Genomic DNA, 19,158 nt, shown 5'->3' with positions numbered 1-19,158 from the left:
AAATTGTGGTTTATATACACAATGTAACACTATGTGGCAATGAGAAAGAATGAAATATGGCCTTCTGTAGCAATGTGGATGGAACTGGAGAGTGTTATGCTAAGTGAAATGAGTCATACAGAGAAAGACAGATAGCATATGTGGATCCTGAGAAACTTAACAGAAGACCATGGGGGAGGGGAAGGAAAAAAAAAAGGTTAGAGAGGGAGGGAGCCAAAATATAAGAGACTCTTAAAAACTAAGAACAAACTGAAGGTTGATAGGGGGTGGGAGGGTGCTCCCTGATGGGTATTGAGGAGGGCACCTGTTGGGATGAGCACTGGGTGTTGTATGGAAACCAATTTGACAATAAATTTCATATTAAAAAAAAACTGCAAGGGGACACAGAGAGCCAAAATTATCTTGAAAAATAAAAACAAAGTTGAAGTATTCACACTTCCGAATTTCAAAACTGATTACAAAGCAATAGTGATCAAAATAGTGTGGTACATCCTAGCTAATGCAATAATACAAGAAAAAGAAACAAAATGTATACTGATTGGGAAGAAAAATATAAAACTTTGTTCACAGATGACATGATGTCTGTGCAGAATACCCAAAGACACTGGCAAAAAAACCTCTTGGAACCAACAAGTGATATAGCAAGGTTTCAGGATACAAGTTTAATATATAAACGTTTTTCTGAATATCAGCTTTTCTGTATATCAGCAATGATCAAGTGAAATTTGAAATAAAAATCATACCATTTACATTAGCACCCAAAATAATGAAATATGTATAAAATCTAACAAAATATGTACAAGGTCTAATGAGGAAATCTATAAAAATCTGTGAAATAAAACAAAAAACTAAATAAATGGAGAGATATTCCATGTTCATGAATAAGAAGACTCAATATTATCAAGATGACAGTTCTACTTAACATGATCTATAGATTCAATGCAAGCCCAAAGAAAATCTCAGCAAGTTATTTTGTGAATATTGTCAGGTATTTCAAAGTTTATATGGAGAGGCAAAAGATCCAGAACATACATACAATATTTAAGAAGAACAATTTGAAGGACTGACATTATACAGCTAGTATGCTTATATGTAACTGAGCTTGTTAGTAATCAAGACAGCATAGTGTTAGCAAAAGAACAAATAGCTCAGTGGAACAGAATGGAGAGCCCAGAAATAGACCCACAAAAGTATAGTCAACTGATCTTTGACAAGGAACAAAGGCAATAGAATGGAGCAAAGATGGTCTTTTGAACAAATGGTGCTGGAAAAACTGGATGCCCACGTACCAAAAAAAAAAAAAAAAAAAAAAAAAAGAGGAGAGAGAATCTAGACGCAGACCTTGCATCCTTCACAAAAATCAACTCAAAATGGATCACAGATGTAAATATGAAATTCAAAATAATTAAACTCCTAAAGGATAACATAGGAGAAAACCTAAATGACCTTGGGTTGGTGATGATTTTTTAACATAACACCAAAGACACAATCCATGAAATAAATAATTAATAAGCTGGACTTCATTAAAATTAAAATTTTCTGCTCTGCTAAAGACACTGTCAAGGGAATGAAAAGACAATTTACAGAGTGGGGGAAAATATTTCAAAAGATACATATGATAAAAGACTTGTTCAAAATACACAAAGAATTCTTAAAACTTGACAATAAGAAAACAAACAACCCAACTAAAAAATGGGATAAAGAGCTGAACAGACACCTCACCAAAGGAGACTTACAGATGGCAAATACACACATGAAAATATGTGCCACACCATATGTCAACAGAGAAATGCAAATTAAAACAACAAGACACTCACTATACACCTATTCAAATGGCTAAAATCCAAAACACTGACAACACCAAATGCTGGTGAGAATGTAGAGCAACAGGAATTCTCAGTGTTGCTGGTGGAAATGTAAAGTTTTACAGTCACTTTGGAAAATAGTTTAGCAGGCTGTTACAAAACTAAGCATCCTTTACCATACCATTCAACAGTATCATTCTTTGAAGTTATCCAAGGAGTTGAAAACATGTCCACACAAAAATCTGCATATGGATGTTTATAGCAACTCCATTCATAATTGCCCAAACATCAAAACAACCAAGATGTGTTTCAGTCGATAAATGAATATATAATCTGAGATACAACCAGACAGTGGAGTATTATTCAACACTAAAAAGAAGTGAGTTATCAAGCCATGAGAAGATGTGGAGGAACCTCAAATGCATATTCCTAAGTGAAAGAAGCCAGTCTGAAAAGCCTACCTACTGTATGTTTCCAACTATATAACATTCTGGAAAAGGCGAAACTATAAAGACAGCAAAAAAAAGAAAAAAAAGTTACTGGCTGCCAAGAGTTCGGGGAGTGAGAAAGAAGACTAGGCAGAACACAGAGGATTTTTAGGGCAGTGAAAATATTCTGTGCGATACCAAAATGATGGTCTACATGTCTTTAGGCACTTGTACAAATCCACGGAATGCACAATACCAAGAGTAAACCATGAGTAAACTATCTACTTTTGGGTGATAATGATGTCAATGTAGGTTCATCAATTCCAACAAATGTATCACTGTGGTAGGGAATGTTGATACTGGCAGCTGGTTGTGCATACGTGAAGGAGGAGGTATAAAGGATATCTCTGTACCTTCCTCCCAATTTTTCTGTGAACTTAAAATTTTTCTAAAAACTAAAGTAAAAAAATAGGATGATACTGGCATAAGGATAGGTGTATATACAGACCAATGGAATAGAATCGAGAATCCAGAAATGAACCTGAATATCTGTGGCCAACTTCTTTTCAACAATGGTACCAATACCATGTGATGGAGAAAGAATAGGCTTTTTTAATAAATGGCACTGGTTAAACTGGACCATATCCAAAAGAATGAAGCTGAACCCCTACCTTACTTCATATACAAAAATTAAATCAACATGGATCAACAAGTCAAATATAAAAGCTAAAAGTATAAAATCCATAGAAAAAAACATAGTGGTAAATCCTCACAACCTCAAATTTGGCAGTGGATTCTTGTATTTAATACCAAAGCATGATGAATGAATGAAAAAATAGATAAATTGGACTTCATCAAAACTAAAAACTATTTTATGGCAAAATACATTATCAAGAATGTGAAAATACAATCTATAGAATGTGGTAAGACATCTGTAAATCATTTATGCAATATAGGTTAGTAAGTGGAAACAATTTTTAAATAATATATAAATAATAAAAATATAACCCAATGTTTTAAAAAAAACAGCAAAAGATTTAAATAAATATTTCTCAAAAGATATGCAAATGGCCCATAACCACATGAGCAGATGATCAACATCACTGATCATTAGAGAAGTACACATCAAAACCACAATAAGATACCACTTCACACCCAGTAGGATGGGTTTAATTAAGAAAACAGAAAAGAACAAGTTTCTTTGAGAAGTAAGGATGTTGAGAAGTAAGAATTACCACATGTTGCTAGTGAGAATATTAAAATGGCACAGGTACTTCAAAAAACAGTTGTCGGTTCCTCAAAATGTTAAACACAGAATTATCATATGACCCAGCAATTCTACAATGGGTATACACCAAGGAGAAGTGAAGACACATGTCCACACAGAAAACTGTACATGAATGCTTATAGTAGTACTAGTTAAAATAGCTAAAGGTACAAACCAAATGTCCAACAGATGAATGGACAGACAAATCATGGCGTGTGTACATACAATAGAATAGTATTCAATCGTAAAAAGGAATGAAATAGTGATACACGCTACAACTTGGATGAACACTGAAAACATTACACTAAGTAAAAGAAGCCAAATACAAACACGTATTATAGGATTCTTTTTTATATAATATGTATAATATATCAAGAATGGGCAAATTCACAGAAAGCAGAGTAGAGGTTACAAGGGGATGAGAGCAGGGAGTGGGGAGTATCTACTTAATAAGTACAGAACGTTTTTATTAAGTGATGGAAGTTTTGAAACTAGAGAGCTAGTGGTTGCATAACACTCTGAATATACTACCACTAAATTGTACACTTTATTCTTTTCAGTTTATTTATTTATTTTGAGAGAGAGCACAAGCTTGAGCAGGAGAAGTGCAGAGAGAGGGGGAGAGAAAGAATCTCAAGCAGGCTCCAGGTTGTCAGCATGGAGCCTGATGTGGGGCTTGAACCTACGAACCGTGAGATCATAACCTGAGATGAAACCAAGAGTCAGATGCTTAACCAATGAGCCACCCAGACGCCCCTAAATTATACACTTTAAAATGGTTAATTGTGTGTCATGTAAATTTCACTTCAAATAAGAAAAAACAGAATACCTTGGAACAAATTTAATGAAGTATAAGACTTACAGACTGAAACCTACAAAATATCATTGAAAGAAAACTAGAAGTGGAAAGGTGTCCCAAGTTTATGGGTTGAAAATTTTAATATTTTCGAGATGGCTAATTCCTAAATTGATACAGATCAATCCCTATCAAAATTTGCATTGACTTTTTTTGGACAGAAATTGGCAAGCTAATTCTAAAATTCATAGGGATATGTTTGCAAGTGACTCAGAACAGCCAAAACAATCTTGAGAAAGAAGAAAATAGATTAAAGGACTCACAATTCCTATTTTCAATACTTACTACAAAGTTACAGTAATCAAGATAGTCTGGTACTGGCCTAAGGGTAGACATATAAAGGAATGCAATAGAATTGAGAATCCAGAAATAAACTAATGTATCTATAGTCAACTGTTTTTTCAATAATTCTGCCAAGGCCAATCAATAGGAAAGCAGAGTCTTTAGTGACAAGTCTTTGTGACCAAAGATTAGGCAGTGCTTTCTTAGCAAAAGCACAACAAAGGGAAAAAAAAAAAAACAGATAAATTGGACTTCATCAAAATTAAAAACTTCTGTGCTTTAAAAGAAGCCATCAAGAAAGTGAAAACAACTGCAGCATCTAATATCCAAAGAACACTTACAACTCAATAATAAAATGACAAATGACCCAATTTAAAAGTGGGCAAAAGATTTGGATGGATATTTTTTGAGAGAAGATACACAAATGGCCAATAACCACAGTAAAAGATGTTCAATATCATTAGTCATTATAGAAATGCAAATCCAAAGGACGAGATCTACCTTCTACCCACTAGGATGGCTGTAATCAAGAAGACAGTAACATACTGGTGAGGATGTGGAGGAAGTAGAATTCTCATTCGTTGCCAGTGGGAATGTACACTGTGTGGCCCCCTTTGGAAAACAGTTTGTCAATTCCTCAAACAGAGTTACCTTATGACCCAGCAATGCCATTCCTAGAATTATACCCAAAAGAAATTAAAACATATCACTCAAAAACTACCTAGAGGTAGGTTAACATGAAAGCTTATAGCAGCTTTATTCATAACAAACCAAATGGCCAGCTAATGAATGCATAAACAAAATGTGGTATATCTACACACTAAAATATTATTTGTAAACAAAAGGAATGATGTACTGAGACATGCTACAACATGAACTCAGAAAACATTACACTAAATCAAAGAAGCTACGACACAAGCCACATACTCTATGATTCCACGTGTGGCCAAGTGTCTAGAACAGTCAAATCCATAGAGATAGGGAGTGGTGGTTGCCTAGGCCTGCGAGGGAGAAGAAAATGAGGATGACATTCTTTGGGAGGTGATAAAAATCTCTGGTAATAGATAATGGTGATGGTTGTACCACCTTGTGAGCCTACTAAAAACCACTGAATTATACACTAAAAGGCAAAATTTATAATACGTGGATTATATCTCAGTAGGAAAAAGAAGTAGGTAAAGAATTTGCTACAGAGAAACAAAGGGTCGTATGAATTGGGGCTTAGAGGAGGGTAGTATTTTACTATATAAAAACACTCTGTAATGTGTAAAAGAAACACCAACAAGTATATAAGGTTTAGAGGTAGGTTAACTGAAAGATTCTAATTCAGACATTGTATAACAGGACAAAATCTCCTAAGAATTTTAAACCTAAGTCATAGGGAAGAAAATCTGACCCTAAAGCATAGACTATCACTAAATTCGTCTATGGGGACAACGCTTACTCAAATTTCAGAATGGTAATGGTATTTGTATATGCAATCAATTCCATGGGGAAAATGACAAACCTAGGTTGGTACTTTATTCACTTTATGAACTAAATAGTTTCTTACTCCCATCAAGCAGAACCTTCAAGCCTTGGCTTTATCTGGGGTATGGGAGCTTTGCCTCCTCAATTCTCAGTTCACGCTAATGATGGAAAGATTCTGGACAGGACAGGGGTGCCTGGGTGGCTCAGTCCGTTAAACATCTGACTTTGGCTCAGGCCATGATCTCACGGTCAGTGGGTTCAAGCCTCACATCAAGCTCTGTGCTGACAGCTCAGAGGCTGGAGCCTGCTTCGGATTCTGTGTTTCCCTCTCTCTCTGCCCCTTTCCCACTCGTTCTCTCCCTCTCCCTCTCCTTCTCCCTCTCCCTCCCTCTCTCTCTCAAAAACAAATAAACATCAAAACATTTAAAACAAAGAAAGATTCTGGACATACAATTCTTAAAGTACTACACAGACTACTTCTCGACTGACACAGCACCAAGAGACGAGGTGATGAACTTAACCACAGACTCTATCCATGAAGTCTAGTGAGAACGAGCTACAGGCAGCAGAGAAGTGATTCCACTAAAGGAAATGGGAAACAGAGTGTGCTCTACCTCCAGACACACCAACTCAAACATGTTCTGAGATCTCGCAAACACTTCACCTCATCTTGAAGAACATTACTCTAAAGTTAACTTTAGCCAGTTTTACAGAAAAATAGGACAAACAACTCCAAATCTGTCTGCGTATCAAAATCAGAATTTGGGAAGATGTTACACATTTTATAAAACTTTTCTAGCTAACTGGATAGTTTAAATAGGTTGTGTTTTTTAAAAATTTGGCTTGGTTTTGTTTGTTGATTAGTTTTTAGTTTTTGAATTTTTTTCATGCCGTTTTGATGACAAATCCTTATTATTTTTCTGTATTAAGAAAAAAATATTAAAACACAGTAAAATTCTAGAATCATTCAAATAAAAACACTAAATATCTGCTCCATTCTAGAATGGCATGTTACATACTCTACATTTCTTCCTGCACATTTTTAATTGAAAGAAACTGTTTTCTCCTAGAATACTTATTGTGAAAATGCTAAGCTTATGCAGCCACTGTATCTAACTAATTTTCAAATTATAAAACATAAATTTGATAGAGAAAGTCTCTAAATACTTAGTATTTCTGTAGTGAGAAAAAATACAAATAACTAGAAAAAATCCCTACTTTGGTGTTTAGCTGAACCATTAAGTTGGTGTGGTGAAGAGTTCTGGCAAGTCTGAAGACTCACGGCTAATTCTCACTCCTTAGATTTCGCCATTTGTCATTTAACCCCAAAGTCAAGTGTATTTAATAATCTTATGGCTCAATTAGTGAATTAACATAAGTTATAAGATAAAGTATGTAGGCGGAAATAGCTAGTTCAAAATACGGATTTGCAGCAATGGTACTCATTTCATTGGGTAAAACTTTTTAGCAACCTTTTTTTAAATGGCCACCTAATACATCTTTATAAACAGAGTCCATTTTCATTATGGGAAAGACGAGTAGATTTCAGACATGTGGGTTACTTAGTCAATAGAATCTTGCACAGTATTTTTATCACACACTTCGTGTTGAAATGTGGTTTGCATACACAAAAATAAAAACAGGCATTGCCACTCACACAGAGATGCTTCAAAGAAAACCAAGCCAGTCCACTCACCTTGGGGTGCTATCAGAGTTCTTCCATTCTCCTGACACCAACCAACTGGCTGGACATAAGGGCTATTTACATCACACCTGCAAAACAGGATTCTATTTCAGAGCCTATATGACTCCGTGCCAGAGAAAGAATCCAAGAGTAATGACCATTCATTACTCCATGGAAGATAGAACTACATAACTAAAATATTTTGTAGCTAAATAGAATCAGAAGTAATTTTTAGCACTGTATTTTATAAGCTAAGTGACCAAACCTCTCTTGAAATTTAAAAGTATTTTCAAAAAGTGTTTGACTAGAACCCGAACTGCCAGTGATATCCCCAAGGAGTGCACATTTTAAGAAGCTTCCTCCACCACTTCTTGCTAGCAGCAAGGAAAAATATTAATAGGCCGGCCCAAAGTTTAATAAGACGGACCAATCAGACTCCATATGCCTACCATTTTCTCCCTCTCCGTTTCAAGGAACCCAGACCATTCTACCTAAGACACATAGAACAATTAATCAAGTTCTACTTCTTATCTTAGTTCAAAGAAGAAAACCAGGTCCCCTTCATGCACATGAAGAACCACAGCCTCAGGCAGAGACGTGTTGGTTATTCAGGATATACTGTGAAGAAACGCTACAAAAATTATTTTTGCCATTCCCTCTTCTATATTTCAGGTTTTTACCCAGAAAACCCTTTTAACTCATGCAATGTTAGTTTAATGGTATCGTAGCATACATTTTCTCTGCTCCCCACAGGCTTTCAAATAATTCACTCCTCCGTTCTCCCTGTGAATCTTCCCTTTAAAAAATATGACAGGCTGAGTTCAACATTTTTCAGGAAAAAAAAAAAATACTGCAAGTTCTTAACTTCCTCTTCATAGAAATACTTCCCTCACAAACTAGACACACTATAGTGAAGGGCCCTGAACTGGTCATATTATTTCAGATGAAGCCTCATTAGGTAACCTCTCATAGAATGGAGAAGTTTCTCGGGTTCTTTAATTCGGCAATTCATGTGGAAGAGAAGGTAGTGAGAAGTTGGTCACTAAATTCCTGATGTTCATTACTCTAAGAACAGAAAGAATGGTGACAGGACTGGAATGAAATTAAATTCTTAACACCAAACACGAACACACGAAAATAAAACGCACGTTGGTGTCTCACCAGTAATCGTAACTATCATCCCAATTGTCAAAATGCACTAGTAAGCGATCTTCAACAATATCTGCTATGGTTGCCACACACACCAAGGAAGGGTTCTTCCTGTCGACGGCCTCCAGCTTCATTCCAACCTGAAATTCTTTAGGCATTGGCCCATTCTAACACAGCACCAGACGGAAGAGGCACAAAGAGAAACAGGACACCAAAGAGGACTGAGCCACTGTCAAAACTTCTATGTTTAGCATCAGAACAGTCTAAGGGGTATCAACACTTACCCTCCGGAATGAAACCAGCAAATGCTAGTAATAATATTGCAGTAAACTGTTAACGAAGTTAACCTTCATAACAAAAACCCAGGTAACCAGCTTTTACATTTGCATGCAGGAAACTTTTATTTCCCTCCTCATTATCATCTTCCCTTTTCAGTTCTTAGAAGAAATGGTATTAATTTTAAAATATGATGTTTACTGAATGCAGGAGTGTCAAATAATTTTCTCTGCTCCTTGTAGGCTTTTGAATAGTTTCCAAACATCAGAATTTGGAGAAGTGGTAAAGACAGGCTCTTTAGCACCAAAATTATCATTTACTTTGATGAGATGTGAAAATAGTGGTTTTCTCAATATTTAGGAAATACATGCATTATTCCACAAATAAACTTAAAAATAATCCAAACGCGTTTTTTGTAGCATCTGTACATATTTTTTCATATTAAAAACCAGTAAGGGCTATGATTTACCATAACATTACAATAATAAAACTCCACTTCTTGTAGGGTGTAATTAGCCAGTCCTGGGACTTGGAGAGTATACATACAATATATTGGGACAAGAAGAGTTGTTTCTGTCTCTTCACTATCTATTCTGCACCCTTACTCTCATTCTCTCCTGAAGAGCTGGTAGGTTGCTGGGGACACAGGGCATAAGGAGTATGCTCTACCCGAATCTTCATATGCCCCTTGAATCTGTATGAAATGTCACCCTCTTTCTTGTTACACATAAATCCAACTAAGCTGGGTTTATTCAAAGTCCACCTGTGATAACTACCAGTCTCAAAACACCAAAGGTAAGTTGAAACAAGTAACTCATTGGAAGCAAAAAGAAAAAACATTTCTAAAAGGCATTTTAAGTTTTAGCAGGATTTAAATATAAAATCTTCAACTCTCTGCCTCTGACTAAAGTATTTAATTGTAAATTTAAAGGAGGAAAAAAGATATGACCATAGGAAATTGACAAATTAAGTGAGAAAAGTCATAGGAAGCTAAGGATTCTGAAAAGATTAAAATACAACAGAATATATAGTGGATTTTAAGACATTTAAGCTCAAGTGGAAATCTGATTTATACTGAGGAAGAAAATACTTACAGAACTCCGGTTTCTGAATAATTTCTTGGGAGCATTTTGCAATTTGCAGGCCTTCAAGTAATCCATCCAAACAAATTTATCTTTTCTATAACCTAAAAAAAATATGGATTGCTCAAAATACCCACAGGATGTAACCATGTGCATATTAAATATATTAGCCTTCTCTAGTCTTCTGTCATAAATTCAATGTCCTTTAGCAGACCACAAAAGACTTAAATTAAAATCCCTAAATTGTTTCAATGTTTTTTAACGTATGAAATTCAAAACTGTTGTGACTTCCCATCAGGCGTGCCACTCCCTACAAATTTTTTAAACTCATTAAGATATGGAACTGGTACCCTGGTAGCCTGATGGGAGTCTCATCTCTTAGTAAGGCTTTCCAACATGGAAAAAGGGAAGAGACAAAGTTCCTGAGTTGGTCATCACCCTGAAGAAGTCATCTCACTGAGAATGTCAGAGATCCTACTGATGCAACAATCCAGGGAGCCAGCCCTTGGGGAAACTACAGAAACCCCTTCACAATCCAAAGACCATCTGGCAGCCCCAGATTTCTGCCGTTTATCTTTATGGGGTTTCCATTTTTTACTTTTCCTCCTCTCCATGTGCCTTAAAGTGGCTCACACAGTGCTTGCCCAGATAAGAGGGGCTCAATAAATATTTTCTGATTAAGTGTTACACAGAATAAAAGTCAAACTCCTTGCATAGTCTCCAAGGCCAGGGTTAGATCCCTAACTCCATCTCCTACCTCTTGCCTTTGTTTTCTCTGCTCCAGCCACATTCATCGCCTCAGAAATTTCTCAATGTGGCCAGAGGCTCCAGCCCCAGGGTGTTTACTCTTGCTTTTCTCTCTGACAGGCTTCTTAGCCAAGGAGCCTCACTGGTTTCCCTCATTTCATCCACCTGTGTATGGGAAGTGATGTTCTCACGCCCTTCCTCAGCAAGCTCTCCGTCCCCTAACCCAGTCACTGCTTGACACTATAGCTTATCTTTATTACTGCTCTCCCCTCTGGAATGAAAGCCTCATGAAGACGCAGATGGTTTACTGTCCCCAGTGCCTGCACACAGCAAGGGCTCCATAAATACCTACTGAATGAATGAGCCTGTGACCAGCTTTCATGAAATCCAGCAATCTTAGGGATTCTGCCATTAGTCTTAGGAACGGATCCCCCAAGGATACTCTGAGTTGGTTACGGAGAATGAAATGACTATATACTGACTCCAGAAGAGCCACGGCCATCAAATACTCTAACATCCAAGCAGGAGACTGTATACAGAAATCTGCTGTGCAAGGAAATGGGCCCACAGGCATCTCAACTGATTAAATCCTCATCTCACCAGCACACAGCAAATAAAAAAGGCTTCAGTCACATCTACCAGCACCAGGTCCTCTAGCACATAACAAAAGGCAAAGATGAGATTTTCAATTCCCAAAAAAAGAAAGCAGATTGTAAAACTGTCTTCTCTTTCATAGTTCTCTGTTTTCCAAGATTTGTTTGAAACAGATGACATACAGTGAATCAAATTTCCTCCCTGTATGACATCAGTGACTAAGTGAAATATTTCCTTTCAATCGTGATGAAAAATAAGTTTCTTCATTCCTTATAAGGTTTTAATAAACTTTATGTAACTCAAAAGATTTAATTTCTGCCTTAGGTACCTTATGAGAATATTTGACCTTAGTAATCAATGGTGTTTTTCTTTTAAAGACATTTATTCATTTATAAAAATGGTGTCCTTGTAGTCTTACTGCTTTTTGTGGGTTAAACTTTCATTTTGAAAATCAATTCACACCAGGCTCTCTTGTTAGTGTTTCATAAAATGTTGTTAAAATAAAACAACCTCTCTTTCCAACCTGGCTTACCCTTAGGGATGTGCAATTCATGTTTGGTCTTTTCACACCACCCTACTGGATGAATGTCAGGGGAACCAGCATTGGTCCAAAAATCGTAGCAGCTTAAATAACCATCAAAATGAAGTCTTAGGCGGTAACCACACACCTGTAAAATGGAATGTTTACAATCCTTCATTAAGTGTCACACATTTGAAGGGTACACAAAATTAACAAAATTGTCATATATTCTGTCAGTGCCATCAACATATTTGAACAAATCCTTCCATACAAATGTGTTTGTGTTAAAAAAACAAATTTAGAGGGGCGCCTGAGTGGCTCAGTAGTTTGAGCATCCGACTTCGGCTCAGATCATTATCTCGCAGTTCATGGGTTCGAGCCCTGCGTTGGGCTCTGTGCTGACACCTTGGAGCCTGGAGCCTGCTTCAGATTCTTTCTCCCTCTCTCTCTGCCCCTCCCCCACTCTGTCTCTAGCTCTCTGTCTCTCTCTCAAAAATAAAATAAACATTAAAAAAAATTTTAAAAAAACAAATTTAAAGAGGACATCTGAATAAAGCAAAATGCTGACAGACACTATCTTTTAAGTATCTAGAATTTTTTCTATAAAAAAATATCCTTTTACTCATTCTAGAAATCTGAGGTCAATTTACATCTCCATCAATCAAAAAGTTTATTTGTTAATTCAATACCTGTTAAATATTGCTTTCAGAAACCCCAACTCCTGCTGTCTAGCTTGGATTCATATCCCAAGACAGTGTAAGCTAAAGTACAGAGCAAAACCAAAATGGACATGGCCTCATTTCAACTCTAACATATAGATCTAGCATACCTAATAAAGGAAATAATAAAACAATGTGGAATGCATCCTTAAGAGATGCTATACAAATTTTAATAGCTATAATCAATCAGTAAATTAAGTGAATAGTGTTTTTTATGTGGTTATTAAAAATACAGAGTTTTCATCATTTTAATAATATAAAACATTTAGTAAATATTACATCTTATAAGCCATTTACTTTCATCAATGGCTCTTCATTCTATATAATTTTCATAAAATGCTTGCATTTATATAAATATATAATTCATGTGCATAGGCATTTTTCATATACATTTCTCATTAGTTCAGCTAAAACTTAAATAATTATGTCTCTTTTAACAGACAAAAGTAACACTGTGGGATTCACTGATTTTCATCAACCTCAGATGAAAACTTTACCAATGGAAACAAGGGTAACTGCTGGTGATAAAGGACTTATTAAAAGATTAATCTTCAGAGAAGGAAAAAAAATTCATTAAGAAATGTATTTCACCCATCACTGACTAAAATTAATCCATAATGTACTGGAACTTGTTTATAACAGAAGGCACTCAAATTCATTATTCTCTAGAAAATTCTCTTCTGTCACTGTCTACTCAGCCCAAGACAGTAACACCATCTCTTACCTCAGCTACAGACAGTACACAGAATACAGATGGATGTCGGGGGTCAATGCCTTCTAATCTCATTCCAACCTGAAAACCATTTTCGTGCTCCGGAAAGGATTGGTCCTATGAAATTTCATGATATAACATTAGCTACTGAAATATCTTCACAATTTGATATTAAAACACTTGGTGTGGCTATGCATACAATCAAGGACTTACTGTACTAGTTTGAAATCCCAGTGATATATATAGTTAAAGATAGATTCTACAGATAGAAGGCTGCTTTTCTATATTTGGCCCACAAAGAGTGTTTGATCATTTGATCATTATGAAACAGTTCGTATGACAAACTACATGGCCTATGAACTCCCCATTTATCCCTTTTGCCCGTTTTTCCTTAGTGATTTTAAGGAATTCTTGCCACACTCTGGAAACAATCCTTTGTTGATTATAATGATTACCTATTCCCAGTCTATGACTTGGCTCTTTGTTTTCTTTATGGTAACTTTGTTGTAGAGAATTTTTTTTAATTTTAATGTAGTAAAATATACCAATTATTCCCTGTACAGTGTGCACATCTAATCTATGAAATCCCTCACAACCCTGAAGTTACATGGACATTCTTCTGGTGTTCTTTTAAAACTTCTGTTCTTAATATTCAAATCTACAACACAACTGGAATTAATTTTGTTCTATGGTGTGAGGTAGGATCTATTTTTTCATATGGAAAACAGAGTATTCGGCAAAATTTTTGGTATAGTCTCCAGTTTTCATTATTCAGCAAAGTTATCACCATTATATCATGTTTCTACATATCTGTAGGTCTATTTCTGGCCTTCCTATTCTGTTCATTGGTGTATTTGCCTATATCACATTGTCTCACTTGCTTATAATGACTGTCCAGAGAGCAATCTTTATCATATTGGGTTTTCTAATTCAGGAGCTTGCTCCCTCTCCATTTGATCTAATCACTTTTGTTTGTCCAAGATGTTTTTACAATTTTCAAACAGACTTCACATGTTATTAAAATTTTCAAACAGGCTTCAAAAATGCTTTCTTACATTTATTTCTGTATACCTTTCAATGTTTATTGTTACTGTGAATGGAATCTATTTTGTAATAGACTTTAATGTGTTCCCATTCATATTATTTTCTTTAATACTAGCCTTGTTTCCCACAGCCTTGCTAAATTATTATTACTTTTGAGCAGTTTTGAGCAGATTCAGCATTACTAGTCAATTTATTCTTAATTGCAGATAAATTATAAGTATGCTAATAGAAAGTAATGATTGAAATCTAGTAGTTCTATTAGATCAAGAGCTGATTTTTAATCACTAATTTTATTACTGTTTATTACTAGTTACATATTAGTGTTTATTTTTAGGGTGAAATTTATTCTTTTGGAAAAAAATATTTTCATGTGGATATAATGTCAAACTTACAAGTTGCAAGAACAAAATAATACAGAGAACATGCATAGCCTTTGCCTAGACCCAGTTATTCTTAACAATAGTAGAGGACCTCATTTGTTTTATCATTTCTCTTTGTTCCCTCTCTCATACATCTGTGTACACAGATATAGATATACACAGATACATACACATGTACTTATGATTTTTTCTAAATCATTCGAGAGCCCTTTACCCTTAAGTACTAAATGATTTTCCCAAAGAGCAGGCAGTGTACATTCCCCAAGAACAGGAACATTCTCTTACATAACAACAGTTCAGTTATCAACTTCTGTAAATTTAACATTTATATACTGTTAACTAATCTTCCATTCATATTCCGATGTTTCCAACTTATCCAACAATGCACTTTGTAACATTGTCCCCCTACAGAACAGGATTCAGTCTAGGGTCAGATATTAAATTTAGTTGATATGCCTTTTTACTCTCCCTTAATCTGGAACATTTTTCATACTATTTATCTTTTATAACATTGACATTTTTAAAGAACATAGTCTTTACCCTCCAACATTCTGTTAAATAGAAAGTTTCTCATTCTGGATGTGTCGGATGTTTCCTCATGATTACATTCGGGTTATGCATTTTCTGCCAGTGTACTATATGGGTGATGATGTGTCCTCAGGAGATCACATCTGGAGCCACATGATGATATCCATGACTCCTCTTTCTGGTGATGTTAATTTTGATCACAAAATTACAGTGTTGTCAAAATTCCTTCATTATACAGTCACATAGAAAACACACATTCACATACATAATAAACATTTACACATATATGTACATATATGCATACTTATGTATATTTTATAAACGTCAAGTTCAGACAGATAAGTCTAATTCCAATCCATCCCTAATGGGCTTATTCTGCCTTTTTCCATCCACTTTTGTCTTTTTCCTCCAACAAGGTCCACACATGTATTCATATACTGAATTCTATAGCGTATCTGTTATAGTTTCAGGACTATATCACCTACACTCCTATAATAAACATATCTACAGAAAAATTTCAAGATTTGCTTGCAATTCTCCCTCCCTGCTCTGCCATCCAAGAATGGGGTATATAGTTAAAAACTGTGTTCATATACTACTTGGATTCATGTTTTTCTCTGCCTTTAGTGCAGTTATGGTATTCACTTGAAATATGGTCGAGTTCGTTGATTTAAATGTGCTTTCGGTTCTTAATAATTTATTTTTATCTCTTAATATGTAGAATGTTAACATGCTTCCAAAAGTTAAAGCTATACAAAAAAAGTTCTCAAAGAAGTGCCTCTCCCTCCCACATCCTATCCACCACACTCTACCTCTTATAGGTAACCAACCTCGCTGTTTTTTGGCCTGTCCTTCCTGGATTTCATTTTGTAAAAATAAACACTTATGTTTATGTTGTGTCTTATTTTTCCCTTCCTTCTGACACAAAAGGTAGCATACTATACATACTATTTTGCACGTGTCTTTTTTCACTTCCTAATGTCCCCTGGAGATCACCCCATGTCAGGTCACAGTGACGTCCACATTCTTTTTCACAGCTGTGTGAAATATTTCACATACACTGTGTGTATGTATCATAGTTTACTCCACCATCCTCTACAGCTGGGTGAATGCCTTTTTTATATGAACATGAAATTGTTTTCATAGCTTTATAAATTGGCTTGTAAAATGTCGTTAAGAACATTCACAGATCATTTTAGAAGCTTCCAAGGAGAAACTTAAAGGATGACAAAACCCAAAATGAAATGGCAAGAATGAATGATTTCTCAAGAATATTTTATTTCTGCAAAAATAAATGTCATGTGTGTGTTTAATTCCCCCAGCCTTCTTCTCACATCTACTCTGTTTTCCCGCAGATTGTATGTAACAGGTTTTGTGTGACTGCCTCCTGTTCGCTGCTTTGAAATTTTCTTGGTTAACTTCAAAAGCACTGCACACACATACACGTGTGTACACACAACACTGATAAGAAAGCGAAGGGGAAGGCGAGACATGGGGAGTATACTAATAACGCTGAAAGGAAATTTAAGAAGCTGTTAAAAACTGGGAGAACATTTTTCGTGTTTTAACAAAACTTCAAATACAAAACTGGAGACGGGGAGGAACCAGTATTCTATGGAATGGACTATACTTTCTTTTCACATGTGAATGACAAATTCAAGATACTGACAATAATTCACAGCCAGGAGTTAGGATGATCAACATTACTCTTGTTAGCTTTTTCAGAGGTTTTTTTGAGTGAAATTTGGGAGCTTTAGATAACATTGTAAGGGACGCTGCATGGCTAAAATGACTACAGCATTCTTTGGAGGGTTTCAAATAAAAAACCAAACATTCATTTTAACAATCTGAAAGGCAGCATTTAGTGAGAAATAGCATTGTCTTTCATCAATCTCTTTTGTTTAATGGTTTATTCATAGCACATTTAATTTTTTTCTTCTCTAAATATCATATATTTTATGAACATAACTGATAGCCATGTTGTAAAATTATATTTTATGATGACAAAAGGGAGCTGGAATCACACATAGAGCAAACAATAGTCTGTTAAACTCAGTCATAAAAAATCGTAAGGTCTGTGGACCTGAAAAAAACTTTTAGAGATAAATAAACTCAAACCCAGAGAGGTTAAGAGACATTCTCAAGGTCACACAACCTGCTTAGCAGCAGATTGTAACTAAGGACCCAAATCTTCTGCTAACTCTTTGCTCCACAGCTGCGGACAGATGTGGAAATGGAACAAGAGACACAAAACCTGGTGGAGGCCTCAAGGGCATTTCCAAGGGTGCACCGTGCACTCTGGGGTACAGAAGTTAAGTTGTTTTGTTTTGTCATTGTATTTTTCCAGACAATTGCAAAATAATGAATTTTGTCACTGATGATAGACAAGAAGAATTACTCACAGTTCTATACCACATAGCAAGAGCAGGTACAAATTATACACTTTTTATTTAAAAGTAAGATGAGTCAGAGCATTAGGAAAAACAAAAACAAAACACCATGCCCAGAGCAAAGCAGACAGGCTAATAGCAAAACCCCATTATGAAGTTTGATGCATAAGGCACTCTTCATCACATGTGTGTGCCAGTAGATCTCTGTTCCCAAGTCATAAATGTATGGCATAAGCAGCTCTTGGACACTTGGTGGGTATGCGTGAGAAATTCTGGACATTTTCCTCTGTTTATCACTGAGACGCTCATTACAAGAGAGATTATGCTCATAATGATTATTTTTGACCCACTCTACAGACTGCAGCAGGTTGGTGGCCATCAGCACCAGCAGACCATTAGCTGGATATATGTTACAGAACAGTGTCGATTATCTAAGTGGAAGATTCTACCTAAATGCCCACAGGCATTCTATTTTATTCACAGGCAAGAGTTGGAAATCAGTGGTATTTCCCTGATCTCAGTTCAGTGCCAAAAGAATTGGGAGAAATTAGGCATGTAAGGGAATCATAGCCACTGAAGCACACACTTTTAGCATGCCATGCAAAGGCCTGGTCCAGGACCACAGGCTGCTGGTTTCCAATCCTTCACATGATGGTTGTCAAAAGGAAAGATGTTTGTATGGATTTTATATGCAGATGATGTATCAAGATTTCTTATGACAACAAATACCACTGCCTATGAATCTAGTGGTCTTCTTCTTCGATGGTTTATCTCAGCAACATCTTCAAAATCTCAAACTATCTCAGTGTGTATCTCCTAGGCTGAAATGTCACGATTTTAAATGCGACAGGTAAGATAGCAAGAAGTCTTATGTAGGCAAACTGTGATATAAACAACTTGACCACAGAGAATTTAACTCTTGGTCAACACTTGATGATTTTTTTTTACTCAATGGGGAAACAATCAGTCATGTAATTGGTAGCATAAAAAAATCATTCAAATACCGCAGAAGGGAACATGAAGAAACATTCTCCTAAGACAAATACAATGAAAGAGAAGTTACGAGAAGTAGAGAGAATCAACCTGGCAGGTTTTGAGGGTGATATTCTTGTTAACTTAACATTTGATAAAACAAAAGGAGTCCAAATTTACAGTTGATCGAAATATCCAGGACAATACAGGTCTATCTGAAGGACCACCAAACACTTGCTATCATAGCCAACAA

The 19,158-nt window shown here is 35.8% G+C and overlaps 1 protein-coding gene across 7 annotated transcripts in view; it reads right to left on the bottom strand.

The window, feature by feature from the left end:
• The window catches only part of L3MBTL4 (L3MBTL histone methyl-lysine binding protein 4), a 441,589-nt gene that overhangs the window by 264,010 nt on the left and 158,421 nt on the right, over positions 1-19,158 (bottom strand). For all 7 annotated transcript variants that reach the window (XM_042961817.1, XM_042961811.1, XM_042961816.1 and 4 more), the window contains 5 exons: positions 13,604-13,708; positions 12,173-12,308; positions 10,312-10,403; positions 8,954-9,108; positions 7,805-7,881 (listed from right to left, as the gene is read on the bottom strand). In XM_042961817.1, coding sequence (XP_042817751.1) covers positions 7,805-7,881; positions 8,954-9,108; positions 10,312-10,403; positions 12,173-12,308; positions 13,604-13,708 — 565 coding nt within the window. The remainder of the gene's footprint in view (positions 1-7,804; positions 7,882-8,953; positions 9,109-10,311; positions 10,404-12,172; positions 12,309-13,603; positions 13,709-19,158) is intronic.

Source organism: Panthera tigris, chromosome D3 (genome assembly GCF_018350195.1).
Source record: "Panthera tigris isolate Pti1 chromosome D3, P.tigris_Pti1_mat1.1, whole genome shotgun sequence".
Classification (NCBI taxonomy): Eukaryota; Metazoa; Chordata; class Mammalia; order Carnivora; family Felidae; genus Panthera; species Panthera tigris.
The sequence above is the reverse complement of the archived record's forward strand: the minus strand, read 5'-3'. Positions and strand labels throughout refer to the sequence as shown.